Source organism: Cherax quadricarinatus, chromosome 10 (assembly GCF_038502225.1).
Source record: "Cherax quadricarinatus isolate ZL_2023a chromosome 10, ASM3850222v1, whole genome shotgun sequence".
In the NCBI taxonomy this organism is placed as follows: domain Eukaryota; kingdom Metazoa; phylum Arthropoda; class Malacostraca; order Decapoda; family Parastacidae; genus Cherax; species Cherax quadricarinatus.
In genome coordinates this window covers 30446444-30463552 of record NC_091301.1, presented here as the reverse complement: position 1 = coordinate 30463552, position 17109 = coordinate 30446444, and the positions used below count along the sequence as shown (strand labels likewise).

General features: G+C 41.1%; 1 protein-coding gene across 1 annotated transcript in view; it reads left to right on the top strand.

Moving 5' to 3' along the window:
* The window catches only part of LOC128687805 (deoxynucleoside kinase-like), a 73752-nt gene that overhangs the window by 23133 nt on the left and 33510 nt on the right, over window positions 1-17109 (top strand). Inside the window, exon 4 of the mRNA XM_070083749.1 lies at window positions 14958-15076. Coding sequence (XP_069939850.1) covers window positions 14958-15076 — 119 coding nt within the window. The remainder of the gene's footprint in view (window positions 1-14957; window positions 15077-17109) is intronic.

Here is a 17109-nt window from a genome sequence, read left to right as displayed (position 1 = left end):
AAGCAAATATTTCTGCCAATTTGAGCCCAATTTCAAGCTATTTCCAGTTCTGGAAAAAAAACAAAATTCTCTCTATTTTGGCAATAGTTCTTTCATTGCCAACAAAACTTTAAATACCTTCCTAGAAAATGCCTCAAAGTTGCTATTTTAAACTAAACACAAAGTCAAAGGTTTGCCTTTTCCTTCATGCACCATGTGGAGCAGGATTTTTTTTTATTTTCTACTGTGCACTCTCACTGCACAGACCCATTCTCTCATATCTAGGCCAAAATTTATTGCACACAGCTTATGAGGGAGCCGAGCTCTAAACTTAGATCTTCGTGAGCAATGCTGGCTTCAGTAATGTAGCCCTGTGAGCAAAACTAAGTAGATTAACTTTCAATGTAACCTCAGTAAGCTGAGAACTGATGAAATTTTCTTTATCATCACTAGTACATGTTTAGTGCATACATAACATATACACATATTGCTTCCACAACTTGCATATCTCCAAATTTTTTTGCAGGCGACTCCATCAGAAAAGTGAAGTAATGAGTCAAGATGTACCAAATACATGGGCTTCACTGTATACTAAAATTATGTTGGACCTGTTACTTAAAAAGGAGTTCCAAAGTGAAGTTCTGTGCTATTTCATCCTGAATTATTTCCATGTGCAAGAATATATAAACAGTGGAACAAATTTAAAAAGAAAATGGGGATTTGGTCACTGGTAATGACTGGGAAGTTTACAAGGAGCTTAGCAAATCATTCCAGGAGGTACTAGTGATATACAGTGGAACCCTGGATTTCGGCCGTAATCCATTCCAGTAGGTCGGCCTAAATCTGAAAAGGTTGAATACTGAAGTAATGTTTCCCATAAGAATTAATGTAAATACAATTAATCCGTTCCAGACACCCAAAAAAAAAAAAAAATTTTTTAAAGATTAACTATAGTTTTACATACACAAAACAGTGAGAACTAAATAAGATTACTAATGAAATAGATAAATGAACATTTAGCATCACATTTACCTTTATTGACAATTCTTGTTGGTGTATGGAAGACAGGGAGGAAGGGAGAGGGAGGACTGATTATTGTTTGGAAGGGTTATCCCCCTCCATAAGGACTTCAGGTATCAAGTCCCTGTCCAGGGTTACTTCAATGCTTGTCTTTTACTGGCACTAGGACCAGCTTGAGAGTCGCTGCACCAGTCGCACAAAAAAACTGTCCGGAGAGGTCTGTTTCTGGCGTCTCTTTTAAGATTTTCCTGAAGTGGGACAAGTTTTGTCACTGAATTCTATCATGTTTCTCACTTTCTTTACCAAAGGGCTAGCACTAGGAACTTTCTTTGGGCCCTTGGAGGCTTATTTCACAGTCACTCAATAAACAACCACAAAAAAACAATGGATTATAACGAAATGTTTGGATGAATGCACGGAGTGACATGGCCAGACTGACTTACGCAAGTGGTGTGGTGGGCGGATGCATCCAATATGGGCGATTTCAGAGTTGCCGCCCGAAATCCAGGATAGAATTTTGGCCAAAAAAGTGGCTGATATCCACACCAGCCGATATCCGGGGGTCCACTGTATGTGAAAAAACCTTTAGTTCCAGGAATGCAAAAATTCAGATGCAGTAGACTAAGTTTATCCAGCATATTGCAACACTGGAGGAAAGAGACTGAGCGAATGTGATCTTAAAGTACAAGATACTAGGATGTTGTACAGTGAACCCCCGGATTACGTAGTTTCTGAGTAAGTAACTCCTTTTTTGTCAAAATATTGGCTTGGTGATCGTCACTGAACTCGGTAACGGCCATTCGTCCCGAACGTGTCCGCACGCCGACGCACTATTTACAGTCAGTGTGCCATTGTTTATCACCCAGTGAGGACGATCCCATGCGTTCATACAAAACATTTTGTATTCCATTCTTTTTAGTGCTTGCAACTGCTAAATAAACCACCATGGGCCAGGAGGAAGCTCCTAGTGCCGGACCTTTGGTAAAGAAGGTGATAAACATGATAGAATTCAAGAAAGAACACGCCAGCCAGGGCATTTCCCCACACACACCAGCCAGGGTACTTCCCCACACACACCACCCAGGGCACTTCCCCACACACCAGCCAAAGTACTTCCCCACGCACCAGCTAGGGTACTTCCCCACACACACACACACAATTTGATTTGAGTGGGACTTGCGCATGCGTGAATAGAATTATCAATGCTTATTGCTTGGGAAGCATTGAAAATTGGGTTGGGCAAATACGATTCTGGTAGTAGGATAGTTTGTGAAGGACCTGCCTAGTATGGGCCAACAGGCCTGCTGCAGTGTTCCTGCTTTCTTATGTTCTTGTGTACACCAGCTGAGGAAATTGCTTCAGAGGAGGAGAGAGAGAGGGGGGGGGGAAGAAGGTGCCTTCTTCGAAGAATAAGGACATTTGTGCCAAGTGGAGTGAGATGCAAACATTTGTGGAGGAATATCACCCTAATCCTCTACCTTCCTCCTTTCTTCCATACACCAACAAGAGTCTTCAATAAGGTAAATGTGACATTATTATTTTATACTCCATTTCTCATTCTTTTCTGTATGTAAATCTATATTTAATCTATAAAAAAATAATTTTTGTTAAATACTTTCGGGTGTCTGGAACGGATTAATTGGATTTACATACATTATTTCTTGTCACTCTGGAATGGATTAATTACAAAAACCGGGGGCCCACTGTATATTGTTTGGACGTTAGGAAGGAGGACAACCTGTTGAAAATAATGAGTGAAAGAGGGGTCATGAATGAAAACTAAATGCCCAAATGAACTTGAGAGATGAAGGGAGGCATTTCTATGGAAGAAGAGCAGTGATAGAAAATACCCAAGGCAAACTTCATACATGAATTTAAATGTAAATACAGCTGAATAATTATCTTTGTATGAGATGCATCATCACTGGTTGTTTAATTATTAAGAAGCACGGTTCAGGAGCTGAAGCTTGATTACTAGAAAAAGGTAATTTCATACATACAGTGGACCCCCGGTAACGATATTTTTTCACGCCAGAAGTATGTTCAGGTGCCAGTACTGACCGAATTTGTTCCCATAAGGAATATTGTGAAGTAGATTAGTCCATTTCAGACCCCCAAACATACACGTACAAACGCACTTACATAATTGGTTGCATTCGGAGGTGATCGTTATGCAGGGGTCCACTGTATATACTCAGTTATTGGTCAGTTTCACTCAGTTGTTAGTTTGTCAAGTCCTTTCTGGCTTCTGTGTAGTTACTATAAATGAAGTTCACACTTTACTGAAATACCTCCTAATAAAGGCACTCCTTATTAGATGTTGACTTTTTCAACATTTGGTGGCAGTTTTTTTTTTTTTTCCATAGTTAACCCTTAAATGGTCCAAACGTATATATACGTTTTTTCAACATCTGAAAGTATGTAAAAAAATGTAGATCTTTTTTGTTTTACATTTGAAAATGGGTAAAAAAACTTTTATCTACATTTTTTTTTTTTGTTATATTTGAAAATATGTAAAAAAAAGTAGATCTACTTTTGTAGCACTATGAATTTGAACGTCGATCTGTTTGGACCGTTTAAGGGTTAAAATAGTTGTTATATTAGCTTTTAACCCTTTCAGTGTTGGTCCTGTAATATTACAGCTTGAGAGCCAGCGTTGGTTCTGTAATACTACGCCAAAATTCTAGCTCCTTCAAATCTAGTGGAAAAAAGCTGCTAGGCCTACATATGAAAGAATGGGTCTGTGTGGTCAGTGTGCGCAGTATAAAAAAAAATCCTACAGCACACGGTGCAAAATGAGAAAAAGAAACTCCGACTGTGTTATTGGTTTTAAACTGCGGTGTTTTTTCGTATGGAATTTGTGGTTGTATTCTCATTTTCTTGGTCTCATTTGATAGAATGAAAGATATATTACAGAAATGGAGATGATTTTGATTGGTTTCATGATGAAAAGTACTTTGAAATTGAGCTTAAAATAGCAGAAAAGTTTGATTTTTGCCGATGTTCAAGAGTAAACACATGACGTCATTGTCCAATACGTGTCCAACTGGCCAGTCTAATACACAGTCACGAATGGGATGACATTATTTATACAATTATTACAATAATGCAGTAGTCTGTATAACAGTAAAACTTCTATTTTTTGTGAGAATAAAAATTCAAAATGGAAAGCAAGAAAAATATAAGAGGGGCCTGGATATGTGAGTAATGAACAGAGAAAATGTTACTTTAGTGCCAGGAATGTCTACCTTGTTTATTCTGGACCCTATTTTGAAATTGGCATCTTTTAAAATTTGTGTGAAATTGGCCAAATTGCCAATTTCTGACCACTATTGGGTAGTTGAAATCAGTAAATTGGCGGTTTCTTGTTTTCAGTTAATAGAACAAATGGAGTTCTAGCAAAATAGCTATGATTTTAGTTGACTGTAACAATGGAAGTGGCCGAAAATGGGGCTCAGAGTGGATGAAATCACTGATGTGTAAATATCGCTGAGATTGCTAACTTCGCAAGAGCGTAATTTCGTAAGTTTTCCATCAAATATTGTACTTTTGGTGTCATTACCATTGGGAAAATATTCTCTATAATCTCATAAGAAATTTGTGTGTGTGTGTGTGTGTGTGTACTCGTCTAATTGTACTCGCCTAATTGTGGTTGCAGGGGTCGAGACTCAGCTCCTGGCCCCAGCTCTTCACTGAGTGCTACTAGGTCTTCTCTCTCCCTGCTCCATGAGCTTTATCATACCTCATCTTAAGGCTATGTATGGTTCCTGCCTCTGTCCTGTTGGATTCGGTAATGTGGATTGGGTAAAGGATACTCACATAGGCAATAATAGAGTATAATTAAAACGGAATGTATGAGAAGCGCCCAGCCTGACCTACGTCTCCGCTCCCTATCTTTAGACTGCCTCATGAGATGATTCCTAGGGGTGAGCGGGTTCAAAACATGCTAAGGTCAGCTGTAACAGTGAATAACAAGTGATTCACACAGACGATTGGTAGTGAGTCACTACTGACACTGGTAACTGGTTACTGGTATGGTACTACTGAGAACTCATTGACGCTAATGTATGTCGTCCCGACATACAGCTAATACAAACTAGAGACGACAGGCCTACAGCTGGGGCTAATTCTATACAATGTCAAAGTACACAACAATTGAACATTATAACATACATAAGGAGAATATCTGAATGGAAGCTAACGTAACTTACTGTAATGAAACTTTCTGTAGTGCATTACAAGGTATGATATAGCACAACTCATAGAATGAACTCAACATTGAGATTACACAATAGAAGTGATAAAAAAAAATTTGATCGATCGATCTGTATTCATGTGGTCTACGGATTCTAAGGAAGGATATGTACAAAGAAAGAAGTGTTTAACAGAAAGGCAGACTTGGTGCACTCAAATCTAGACTGTTAAATTTCAGAATTCAGAGAGAACGTGAACACAAAAAAATTCTTGAATGTTAATAAGTTGATACTGTAATTATTCATCTACAGGTTATTTACATTTAACCCCAACTCTGCTAGGGTGAGATAGACATGCAGAATGGGTGTCATCACTGGTAGGATCAAACTCTGTTGCACTGGCCAACTCATACCATGTTTGAGGCAGATCTGAATTAGTAGTTACAAATGATACTTGAGGATTTCTCAATACCTGTCGTGTACATAGGGAATAACGACATTCGGGTTGATCGTCTGACTGAGTATTAGAGGTAGAGGGTACAGGATCAGGAGGATTGTCAGAGCCTGTCACATAAGCCTGAGTTGGAACATCATTATCGTCACATACTAACTTCATGTGATTAAATGCGATTCTTTATACTGACCAGTACTAATTTCTCTAACCTTATACTTATGCCATTAATATGTTCAACTACTCAATAAGGGCCAACAAACTTTTGATCAAGCTTAAGCATTGCAGATGTTTTGTTAAAGTTAGTCAGCATAACTCTCGAACCTACTGTAATTTTGGACGGCTTTGCTCGAGTGTTAGCGACTTATAAATTCTGATGTTGATTTATGAAGTGTTTCACGGATTCTTCTAAAGACACTTTGAGCTAAGCTGGTATGAGTTGCTATGAAATCATCCGAGTTGTAATTTGGTTTCGGGTTAGAATATAACAACTCATAAGGCAAACCTTTATCTACACCGTACAATGCATAATGTGGAGTGTCACCGATAGAAATATCGTAAACCGAATTTATGGCACACAGATCAGTTATAACTTCGTCCCAAGTTTCACTGTTGGGATTGATAGTGGTTCTCAAGACATCAAGTACTTTCTTATTGGTTCATTCTGCTAACCCATTGCTGGCAGGATGGTGAGGAACAATGGTGGATTTAGAGATCCTGTACAAGGTACACAAATTTTCAAGAATCTCATTACAGAATTCACCTCCATTATCTGTTATTAGGGACTTAGGGTGGTATGCCTGCAGATAATGCGTTCTATAAATGCTTTAACTACTGTCTCAGCAGTCTTATCTGCAATAGGAACTAACTCACAATATCTGGTGAAATGGTCTACCATAACACACAGATGTTTGTTGCCCTGGAGGGAACATTGGAAATTAGTTAACAAATCTAGCGCAACTCTTTCCCAAGGTTCGCTAGTAGTGGGATACACCTGGATTGGATTAGGACCATTAACATTTCCTTTATGTTGCATGCAGACACTACATTTCTTAACATACTCAGAAATATCACTTGCCATACGAGGCCAAAAGTATTTCAATCTGGCTTGTTTTACTGAATGATCCATACCAGGGTGCGCAACACCTGGTACATCGTGAACTAGCTGTAAGGCTACATTCACTAGTGTCTGTGGAATTACTAACTGGTATACCCGTCTGCTATAAGTACCCAACTCGGCTGTTTGATACAGCAATTCTTGGTTCATGACAAAGTCACTGATGGGTGCTTGTGGCTTCACAGTCAGAATAAGATCTTCCTGGAGCAGGAATCGAATCACACCAGACCACGTGGGATCTGTTCTTTGAACATTCTTTACATCCTCGGCAGTAAATGGAGGGTCTTCAGTTACAATACTAACATGTGATAAAGCATCTGTGACTACATTTGACTTGCCAGGTAAGTGTTCAAAGGTAGGACTGAACTCTTGGATAGTCAAGGTCCATCTGGCTAACCTTCCAGTAGGTTGTTTGTTCTGGAATAAAGGTATCAGTGGAGCTAAAGCTTCTTGCTCAGTTGCTGTATAATTACGTTCAGCCTTCGTAAGGACTCGGCTAGCAAATGCAGCTGCGTTGTACTTGCCATCAGTCGTCTGAGCTAGTACGGCACCTATGCCAATAGAACTAGCATCAGTTGTCAGATAGAAGGGCTTAGAAAAATCTGGAAATTTCAAAATTGGAGCAGATGTTAGCTTTTCTTTTAGAGTTTGGAATGCTCTTTCTTGATGGAAGGTCCAAACGAAAAGAGCATCTTTCTTAAGCAACTGAGAGGAGCTGCTATGGAAGAAAAATTGGCAATGAAAGATCTATAAAAGACTGCTAAGCCCACAAAGGATCTTACGGCATCAGCAGTTTTGGGAAATGGAAAATTTAGTACTGCAGTTACTTTACTTTGGTCAGTTGTAACCCCTCTAGGAGTGACTACGTGACCAAGAAACTTGATTTCTGATCTGAAAAATTGACATTTAGACAGTTTGATCTTTAAATTGGCTTCTTCAAGCTTACCAAGTACTACATCAGGTCTTTTCAAGTGCATATCCATGTGTTCAGACATGACGATTACGTCATCTAAGTACACCATAAGTGCATTACGTATGAGACCTATTAAGATATTAGTCATGAGCCTTGAGAATGTGATAGGGGAAGATCGTAATCCAGAGGCCATATGGAGGAAGTGATAATGACCTGTAGGAGTGGAGAATGCAGTTAGCTCTTGGCTGTCCTTGTGAAGAGGGACTTGCCAAAACCCTTGTAACAAGTCCAGGGTTGAAAAGACTGTTATCTCTGATGTTACGTAAAAGATCACCAAGTACAGGAAGTGGGAAGTGATATGGAATAGTTTTTGCATTTAACTTCCTAAAGTCAATCACTGGGTGCCAAGTACCGTCCTTCTTAGGTACTAGGATCAAGGGTGCATTCCAGGGTGAATTGCTAGGTGCAATAATTCCATGAAGCATTTGATCAATTCTTCTGTGACAGCAAGTTTCGTGAATGAGGCATTCTGACAATAAGTTCATTACACCCCTCTTCTCACCTGGTAAGGTAATGGCTTTACAACGTTTGTTCAACAGAGTCAACAAACGCTTGGCCTCGTCTGGGAAGTCAGTGGGAGCTAACTCTTTTTCCGCAAATGGTGGAATGGATTGATCCACTGAAGTGGATGAGGTCTCCCTGGTAGAAATAGCACCAACCCACTGGTCAGGTGATAACTCATCCTCTACCTGAACAGGGTAAGGATAGTGAACAAGGTCAACAAGATTGGTATTTGCTCTGAGACGAACACTGTGACCAGAAGTGCTTGCAAGGAAGAAATGGATCTTACTATCTCTTACAACATGTAAGGATGGCTCAACAAATAAACCCTTTACTTTGCATGAATCACTGTCAACTAGGACGTTATCACCATCTGGAACACTAGCAGACATTGCAGGGATAGGCTCAGCACTCAAGGTAGTCAGAGCATCCTCAGACACTTGAGGTAACTGGACACTATCTTGCAAGCCTGAAGTTGTAGGCGGAACACAGACAGGAGTGACAGGATCACCAGTGCCTGACCGCTTGGGCACGCTACTGGAAAATGCACTGGCCTGTAAGGACTTAATCCGAACGTCGTACTATGTGGCAGCATAGCAGATCTCGGATCCAAGCTGGTAACCGCAAAATGGTACGATCAAGTCATCAATTTGGGCATACCATCGTTAAGGGTCGAGCACAATGCCTAAGTCTCGCATGGAAGCAAATCCCAGTAGATCACCAGGGAAAGTAAGCTGGTCAACAACAAGGAAGGAAGCAGTAAAGTCTCTACCTTGGATAGAAAAGGTGAGGGAAGTCTGACCTCGGACACGCAGGTGAGAACCAGCTACTCCACTAAGGGAGGACACATGAGTCGGTTCTACGAGAAGGACATGTCGTAACTGCTTATCCTTAACCCTTTGAGGGTCACCAGCCCCTCTGAGACTTGTTCTCAGTGTCGCCAAACTTTCAAAAAAAAAAAAAAAAATCTTATGAAAAAAATAGAGAATCTTTCTCCAATCATAATGACACCAAAAGTATGAAATTTGATGGAAAACTTACGAAATTATGCTCACGCGAAGTTAGTGGTCTCGACGATGTTTACGAATCGGCGTTTTTGCCCACTTTGAGCCCTATTTTCAGCCAATTCCAGTGTACTAGTCGACAAAAATCATAACTATTTCGCTAAAACACCATTTTTTCTATCGAATGAGTACAAGAAACCACCCATTTACCAATTTCAACTATCCAATAAAGTGGTCAGAATTTAGCAATTTTGCCAATTTCACACAAATTTCAAAAGATGCCAATTTCCAAATAGTCCAGAATAAACAAGAAAGACATTCCTGGCACCAAAATAACATTTCCTCTGTTCATTAGTCACGTTCCCAGGCCCCTCTTACATTTCTTTTGCTTTCCACTTTGATTTTTTTATTCTCACAAAAAAAAAAATAAGATTTACTGTTATGCAGACTACTGCATTAGTGTAGAAATGGTATAAATAATATCAGCGCACTTGTGAAAGAATATTAGACTCACCAGTTGACGTGTATTGGACGCTTAGCATGATTTGTTTACTTTTGAACTTTGGTAAAAATCGAACATTTCTGCTACTTTGAGCAAAACCAGTCAAAATCATCTCAATTTCTGTAATATGTCTTCCATTCTATACAATGAGACCAGGAAAACTAGAATACAACAATAAACACCACACGAAAATTCAGTGCAAAGTCGCTGTTTTAGACCAAAAACACGGTCAGTTTTTTTTTCTCATTACGCACTGTGTGCTGCAGGATTTTGTTCATACTGCGCACACTGACCACAGACCCATTCTTTCATATGTAGGCCTACCAGCTTTCTCTCACTAGATTTGAGGGCACTAGAATTTATGCGTACTAGTATGTCAAAAACCCTGGCTCGTAAGCCATACTAGTATGGCCGAAACCCCGAAAGGGTTAAACAAACAAGACCTGATGATATTGACTTGCGCATCAGAATCCATGAACACATGAACGGGCGCATTATGAAAAGATGCTTGTACTATGGGACCTATCGTTGCATTGGAAGTTATGTGCAAACAAAAAGGTGGATTGTCATCAGAAAAGATTTGTTCCGCTTCATCCCCAATATCCTCTACGTCAGAGACGTGTGAAGCAGTATCATCAGCAGGATTGTCATTCTCGAGGCTGCTTAAGGCTTCAAAGGAATTGTGAATGGGGATGGTGTACTCATTATCACCTACGGTCACCATGGGACGGTTTGATTGTGGCGCTCGAATTCCCCCGAATTGGAAGAATGAGCCTGGTTCTGGTTAGTCAGAACCACGACCTCTGTTTCCTCTCCTGGTTCTGCGGTTGGAACGGCCATGGAAATATCTAGAGTACTGAAGGTAGAGAGCATTGCACTCATGTGTCATGTCCATGTATTCTATGGTAAGTACAGTACGACAGATCAGACTGGTACTCATCATCAGTATGCCTCTTAGGGTGACCCAGGACAATTAATTGCAATATGGCCATGGAAACCACAGTTGTAACAAGTCCGCTGACTATGGTTACTGAATGTAGTATGAATACTACGAGGTTGATAATGACTCTGTACACTGGTCCTTGGTGATCTCTGTGATGGTTGACTACCACGATTTGTCACTGGCACAAACAAGATGTGCAAACTGAGGCATGGGTGTGAAATTACTTTGATACACGGGAAAGTACCCTGGGGGCACGAAGAACGTACATGATTTAGGGCTGTAAATGGTTCCACCATCACAGTTGGAGGATTAGCCTCATAAGCACACACGGAAGTAGGTGGCATTAGTTCTTTGATTGCTCCAAAAGCTGCTATTTTAGCAAACGATGCTGTGGATCGTTTATCCTCGTCAGGCACAAAGGCTGAGGACTGGACAACATTGATAAATGATGATAAAAGTTTATCTGATCTAACAGCAAATGCACTCAACGAGACTCAAGAAATCGTAATGACACGATAGCAAACAAACCATACCCCCGGCCGGGATTGAACCCGCGGTCATAGAGTCTCAAAACTCCAGCCCGTCGCGTTAGCCACTAGACCAGCTAGCCACAATAAGATTCATCCAACTAGTCATGGGTGTAGCATTCACGAGCTCCTGTAGAACGACATATGGATCAGCTGTTTTTACTGGTACAAGGAAAGAACGAATCAGTTCCTCATATTGTGACCACTTAGTAAGATTCCTGAAGTCTCACATTTCAAGGAGATTAACAACATGAACAGCAGCAGGGGACCGATGAAAAGCTTTCGCAAGTCTATCATGATAAAGCTTTCCTCTGAAGGAGGACCGTCAACTAGAGCATTAACACGAGAACGGATGGCAGTAAACCATGCTTCAAGACTATGTACATGGCCATTGAATAAAGGTAACTCATCAAGGGAATCACGAGTAAAACTATAGTGTGTCAGTGTCTGGGTCGGTCTGTCAGTCGATAAGAAACTATGAGGACTGATGACAGGAGCAATAAATAAGGCAAAAATAATGAATATTAAAAATGACACATGCTAAAATTGAAATAAAAGAGATATAACTAATTCTGCAGAATAAAAAAAAAATGTCTAAGATACACTGCAAGAGGAAGAATAACTCATTGTAAGGGGCTGTTGGTCAAGGTAAAGAAACACATTGAAATTTATAAGAAAGTAAAAATATTACTGAAGGCTGAATTAAATGCAAAATGAGCTGTCTGTACTCTTACGTAAAGAAATTTACTAATAAAATTGTAAATCAATGAAAAAGTATAAAATAAAATTACTAAATTGTATGCAGTGAGAGATAACTGGGAAATCTAAATATTTTCTAAGAGTGCATAAACAAAATTAAAATATAATGCAAAGACAACAACAGGAAAATTAATAAAATGAAAAACAGAACACTCAAACAATAATGAACTGAGAATAACAGTGCATAAAAATATCCCTCTTCCCTCCCTCTTCCCTCCCGCCCTCCTCCCTCCTCCTCCTCCTCCTCCTCCTCCTCCTCCTCCTTTCTCCTTTCTCCTTCCTCCTTCCTTCCTCCTTCCTCCTTCCTTCCTTCCCCCTCCCTCCTCCTCCTCCTCCTCCTTTCTCCTTCCTTCCTCCTTCCTTCCTCCCTCTTCCTCCCTCCCTCCCTCCTCCCTCCTCCCTCCTCCTCCCTCCTCCTCCCTCCTCCTCCCTCCTCCTCCTCCTCCCTCCTCCTCCTCCCTCTTCTCCCTCCTCCCTCCTCCTCCCTCCTCCCTCCCTCCTCCCTCCTCTTCCTCCCTCTTCCTCCCTCCTCTCCTCCCTCCTCTTCCTCCCTCCTCTTCCTCCCTCCTCTTCCTCCCTCCTCTTCCACCCTCCTCTTCCTCCCTCCTCTTCCTCCTCCTCCTCCTCCCTCCTCCTCCCTCCTCCTCCTCCCTCCTCCTCCCTCCTCCTCCCTCCTCCTCCCTCCTCCTCCTCCCTCCTCCTCCTCCCTCCTCCTCCCTCCTCTCCTCCTCCCTCCTCCTCCCTCCCCTCCTCCTCCTCCTCCCTCCTCCTCCTCCTCCCTCCTCCTCCTCCCTCCTCCTCCTCCCCTCCTCCTCCTCCTCCTCCCTCCCTCCTCCCTCCCTTCTCCTCCCTTCTCCTCCTCCTCCCTCCTCCTCCCCTCCCTCCTCCTCCTCCTCCCTCCTCCTCCTCCCTCCTCCTCCTCCCTCCTCCTCCTCCCTTCTCCTCCCCCCTCCTCCTCCTCCTCCCTCCTCCTCCTCCTCCTTCCTCCTCCCTCCTCCTTCCTTCCTCCCTCCCTCCTCCTCTTCTTCCTCCTCCTCCTCCTCATTGTTATTATATACTTCCACATATCCAAAACATTGCTGGGACATATAAATATTTTGTATATATTCCAAGACAATAGTAAATGATAAATTAGACACATGTGCAACTCTTGGGTATCTTTATTGAGGAAACGTTTCGCCACACAGTGGCTTCATCAGTCCATACATAGGAGAAACTTGAAGAACAGGAGGAGAATGAGGTAATCAGTCCCTCAACCTTGAGTCGATGTGTTCAGTCCATCAATCTTGAGTAGAACACGGCATATGAGCGGAGAAGGAGCTTATAAACCGTATGGCAGGAGAGGTGCAGCAGTCATAGGTGGTGTCACATTTGTTCAATGTGGAAGTAGGTCGTGCCCAAGAATTAGGCAAGCGAAGAATTCCTAAGTATTAAGATCCCAAGAAGTTGCAGTGTCTGACAGGGACACTTCGGAGTCTATCCATTCCATCATGTCATTCACATATATCAAAAATAGCACTGGTCCTAGAACTGACCCCTGTGGGACCCTGCTCGTCACAGGCGCCCACTGTGATACCTCTTCATGTACCATGACTCGTTGCCTCCCTGTCAGGTATTCTCTGATCCATTGCAGTGCCCTCTCTGTTATACATGCCTGATCCTCCAGCTTCTGCATTAATCTCTTGTGAGGAACGGTCAAAGGCCTTCCTGCAGTCCAGGAAAATGCAATCCACCCACCCTTCTCTCTCGTGTCTTTCTTCTGTTACCTTGTCATAAAACTCCAGATGGTTTGTGACATAGGAGTTGCCTTCCATGAATCCATATTGGTTGTCATTTATAATCCTGTTCCGTTCTGTGTGTGTGTGTGTGTGTGTGTGTGTGTGAGAGTGTGAGTGTGAGAGTGAGTGAGTGAGAGAGAAATTTTTCAACAGAGTGAGTTAAGGATCAGGGATCTCGACCCTGAAAGGGTTAAGGCTCATTGGCACAGGTAATTATTTCCCTATTTGATAGCTCATGAGTGTTGCTGTTATATAATTTTGGTAACTGTTGCAAAATGAAATACTGTAGGGCATATACCAGACATGCAACAGGTATTAGCAGGACCATACTATGCTATATTTTATGATGGAGAAGGTGTAATAGATATAGAACCTTTATTTTTTTTTATTAACACATCGGCTGATTCCCACCAAGGCAGGGTGGCCCAAAAAAGAAAAACTTTCATCATCATTCACTCCATCACTGTCTTGCTAGAGTTGTGCTTTACACTACAGTTATAAAACTGCAACATTAACACCCCTCCTTCAGAGTATAGACATTGTACTAACTATCTCCAGGACTCAAGTCTGGCCTGCCAGTTTCCCTGAATCCCTTTATGAATGTTACTTTGCTCACACTCCAACAGCACGTCAAGTATTAAAAACCATTTGTCTCCATTCGCTTGTATCAAATACGCTCACGCACTCTTGCTGGAAGTCCAAGCCCCTCGCACACTAAACCTTCCTCCAACCCTTCCTAGGCCAACCCCTACCCCGCCTTCCCTCCACTACAGATTTATACACTCGAAGTCATTCTGTTTTGTTCCATTCTCTCTACATGTCTGAACCACCTCAACAACCCCTCCCCAGCCCTCTGGATAATAGTTTTGGTAATCCCACACTTCCTAATTTCCAAACTACAAATTCTCTCCATTATATTCGCACCACACATTGTCCTCAGACATGACATCTCCACTGCCTCCAGCCTTCTCCTCATTGCAACTTTCATCACCCGTGCTTCACACCCATACAAGAGTGTTGGTACAACTATACTCTCATACATTCCCCTCTTTGCTTCCACGGACAAAGTTCTTCGTGTCCACAGACTCCTAAGTGCACCACTCACCCTTTTCCCCTCTTGGCATATTTAAAAAAAAATTGAAATCTAATATATTAAGTCACTTTGATGGATACAAGTAATAAGTAAGTGATATAGTTATCGGTCTTCCAGATACTGTTTCGTGGAGAATCTCTACAAGGGAGGAAAAATGTCCAGTGCTGAGTACAGTGTTTACTGTGAGTGGTATAAGATGATCACACAGCATTTGAATGTCAACATAGATCTCATTGGTGAGTAGCACTGGAGACTTATATTCCAATTGCAGTTCAGAACTGTAGATCAACCAGATTTATTATTAATAGGATTAATCTTAATTAATTACTATATGTCTTAAACTTGTTTCCAAAACTGTATTTCAGTGAAAAAATGTTGATGTATGATACCATATATCTACATGGCCCCATATTTTTAGAGCATCCACTATGCTGTACTTCAAAATTACAGTATAATAAAATATATTTAGTGTTGTAATTACTTTTAACCCATTCAGGGTTGAGACCCTTGATCCTTAACACTCTCTCTGGGTCAAAAAATATTAAAAAAAAAAAAAATCTTATCAAAATCATAAGAATATTTTTGTAAGTTTTATAGAACAAAAAATTTTTTTTTTTTTTTTTTGCGATCGGTACTTGCCAAGATATAGGCATGAAGTTGAGAGAAAGTGAACCGCTTACGGCAACATCTGTGACTGCCAGTCACTCGGTAATATATTTACTTTTACAGTGGAACCCCAGTTTTTGTCTGGTCCGAATATTGTACAATTCGGATTTCGACCACTTTTTTCGGTGAATTTTTACCACGAGATTTCGTGTATCCACTCAGAAATCGTCCATACCAGATGCGTTCACCTGGGCCGCTCATGCGTTTGTGATACTAATACATAATAATAAACACTCTTGGCCACATTAAATGTCTTATTTTAGGTTAATATAGACATTCTTAGGTTAATATAGACTTTCTAGTTGTAGCTACACTGAGAGTAAAAGGTAGATGGGATACAAGGAGAATAGAAGCATCAGGGAAGAGAGAGGTGAAGGTTTATAAACTAAAAGAGGAGGCAGTTAGGGTAAGATATAAACAGCTATTGGAGGATAGATGGGCTAATGAGAGCATAGGCAATGGGGTCGAAGAGGAATGGGGTAGGTTTAAAAATGTAGTGTTAGAGTGTTCAGCAGAAGTTTGTGGTTACAGGAAAGTGGGTGCAGGAGGGAAGAGGAGCGATTGGTGGAATGATGATGTAAAGAGAGTAGTAAGGGAGAAAAAGTTAGCATATGAGAAGTTTTTACAAAGTAGAAGTGATGCAAGGAGGGAAGAGTATATGTAGAAAAAGAGAGAGGTTAAGAGAGTGGTGAAGCAATGTAAAAAGAGAGCAAATGAGAGAGTGGGTGAGCTGTTATCAACAAATTTTGTTGAAAATAAGAAAAAGTTTTGGAGTGAGATTAACAAGTTAAGGAAGCCTAGAGAACAAATGGATTTGTCAGTTAAAAATAGGAGAGGAGAGTTATTAAATGGAGAGTTAGAGGTATTGGGAAGATGGAGGGAATATTTTGAGGAATTGTTAAATGGTGATGAAGATAGGGAAGCTGTGATTTCGTGTATAGGGCAAGGAGGAATAACATCTTGTAGGAGTGAGGAAGAGCCAGTTGTGAGTGTGGGGGAAGTTCGTGAGGCTGTAGGTAAAATGAAAGGGGGTAAGGCAGCCGGGATTGATGGGATAAAGATAGAAATGTTAAAAGCAGGTGGGGATATAGTTTTGGAGTGGTTGGTGCAATTATTTAATAAATGTATGGAAGAGGGTAAGGTACCTAGGGATTGGCAGAGAGCATGCATAGTTCCTTTGTATAAAGGCAAAGGGGATAAAAGAGAGTGCAAAAATTATAGGGGGATAAGTCTGTTGAGTGTACCTGGTAAAGTGTATGGTAGAGTTATAATTGAAAGAATTAAGAGTAAGACGGAGAATAGGATAGCAGATGAACAAGGAGGCTTTAGGAAAGGTAGGGGGTGTGTGGACCAGGTGTTTACAGTGAAACATATAAGTGAACAGTATTTAGATAAGGCTAAAGAGGTCTTTGTGGCATTTATGGATTTGGAAAAGGCGTATGACAGGGTGGATAGGGGGGCAATGTGGCAGATGTTGCAAGTGTATGGTGTAGGAGGTAGGTTACTGAAAGCAGTGAAGAGTTTTTACGAGGATAGTGAGGCTCAAGTTAGAGTATGTAGAAAAGAGGGAAATTTTTTCCCAGTAAAAGTAGGCCTTAGACAA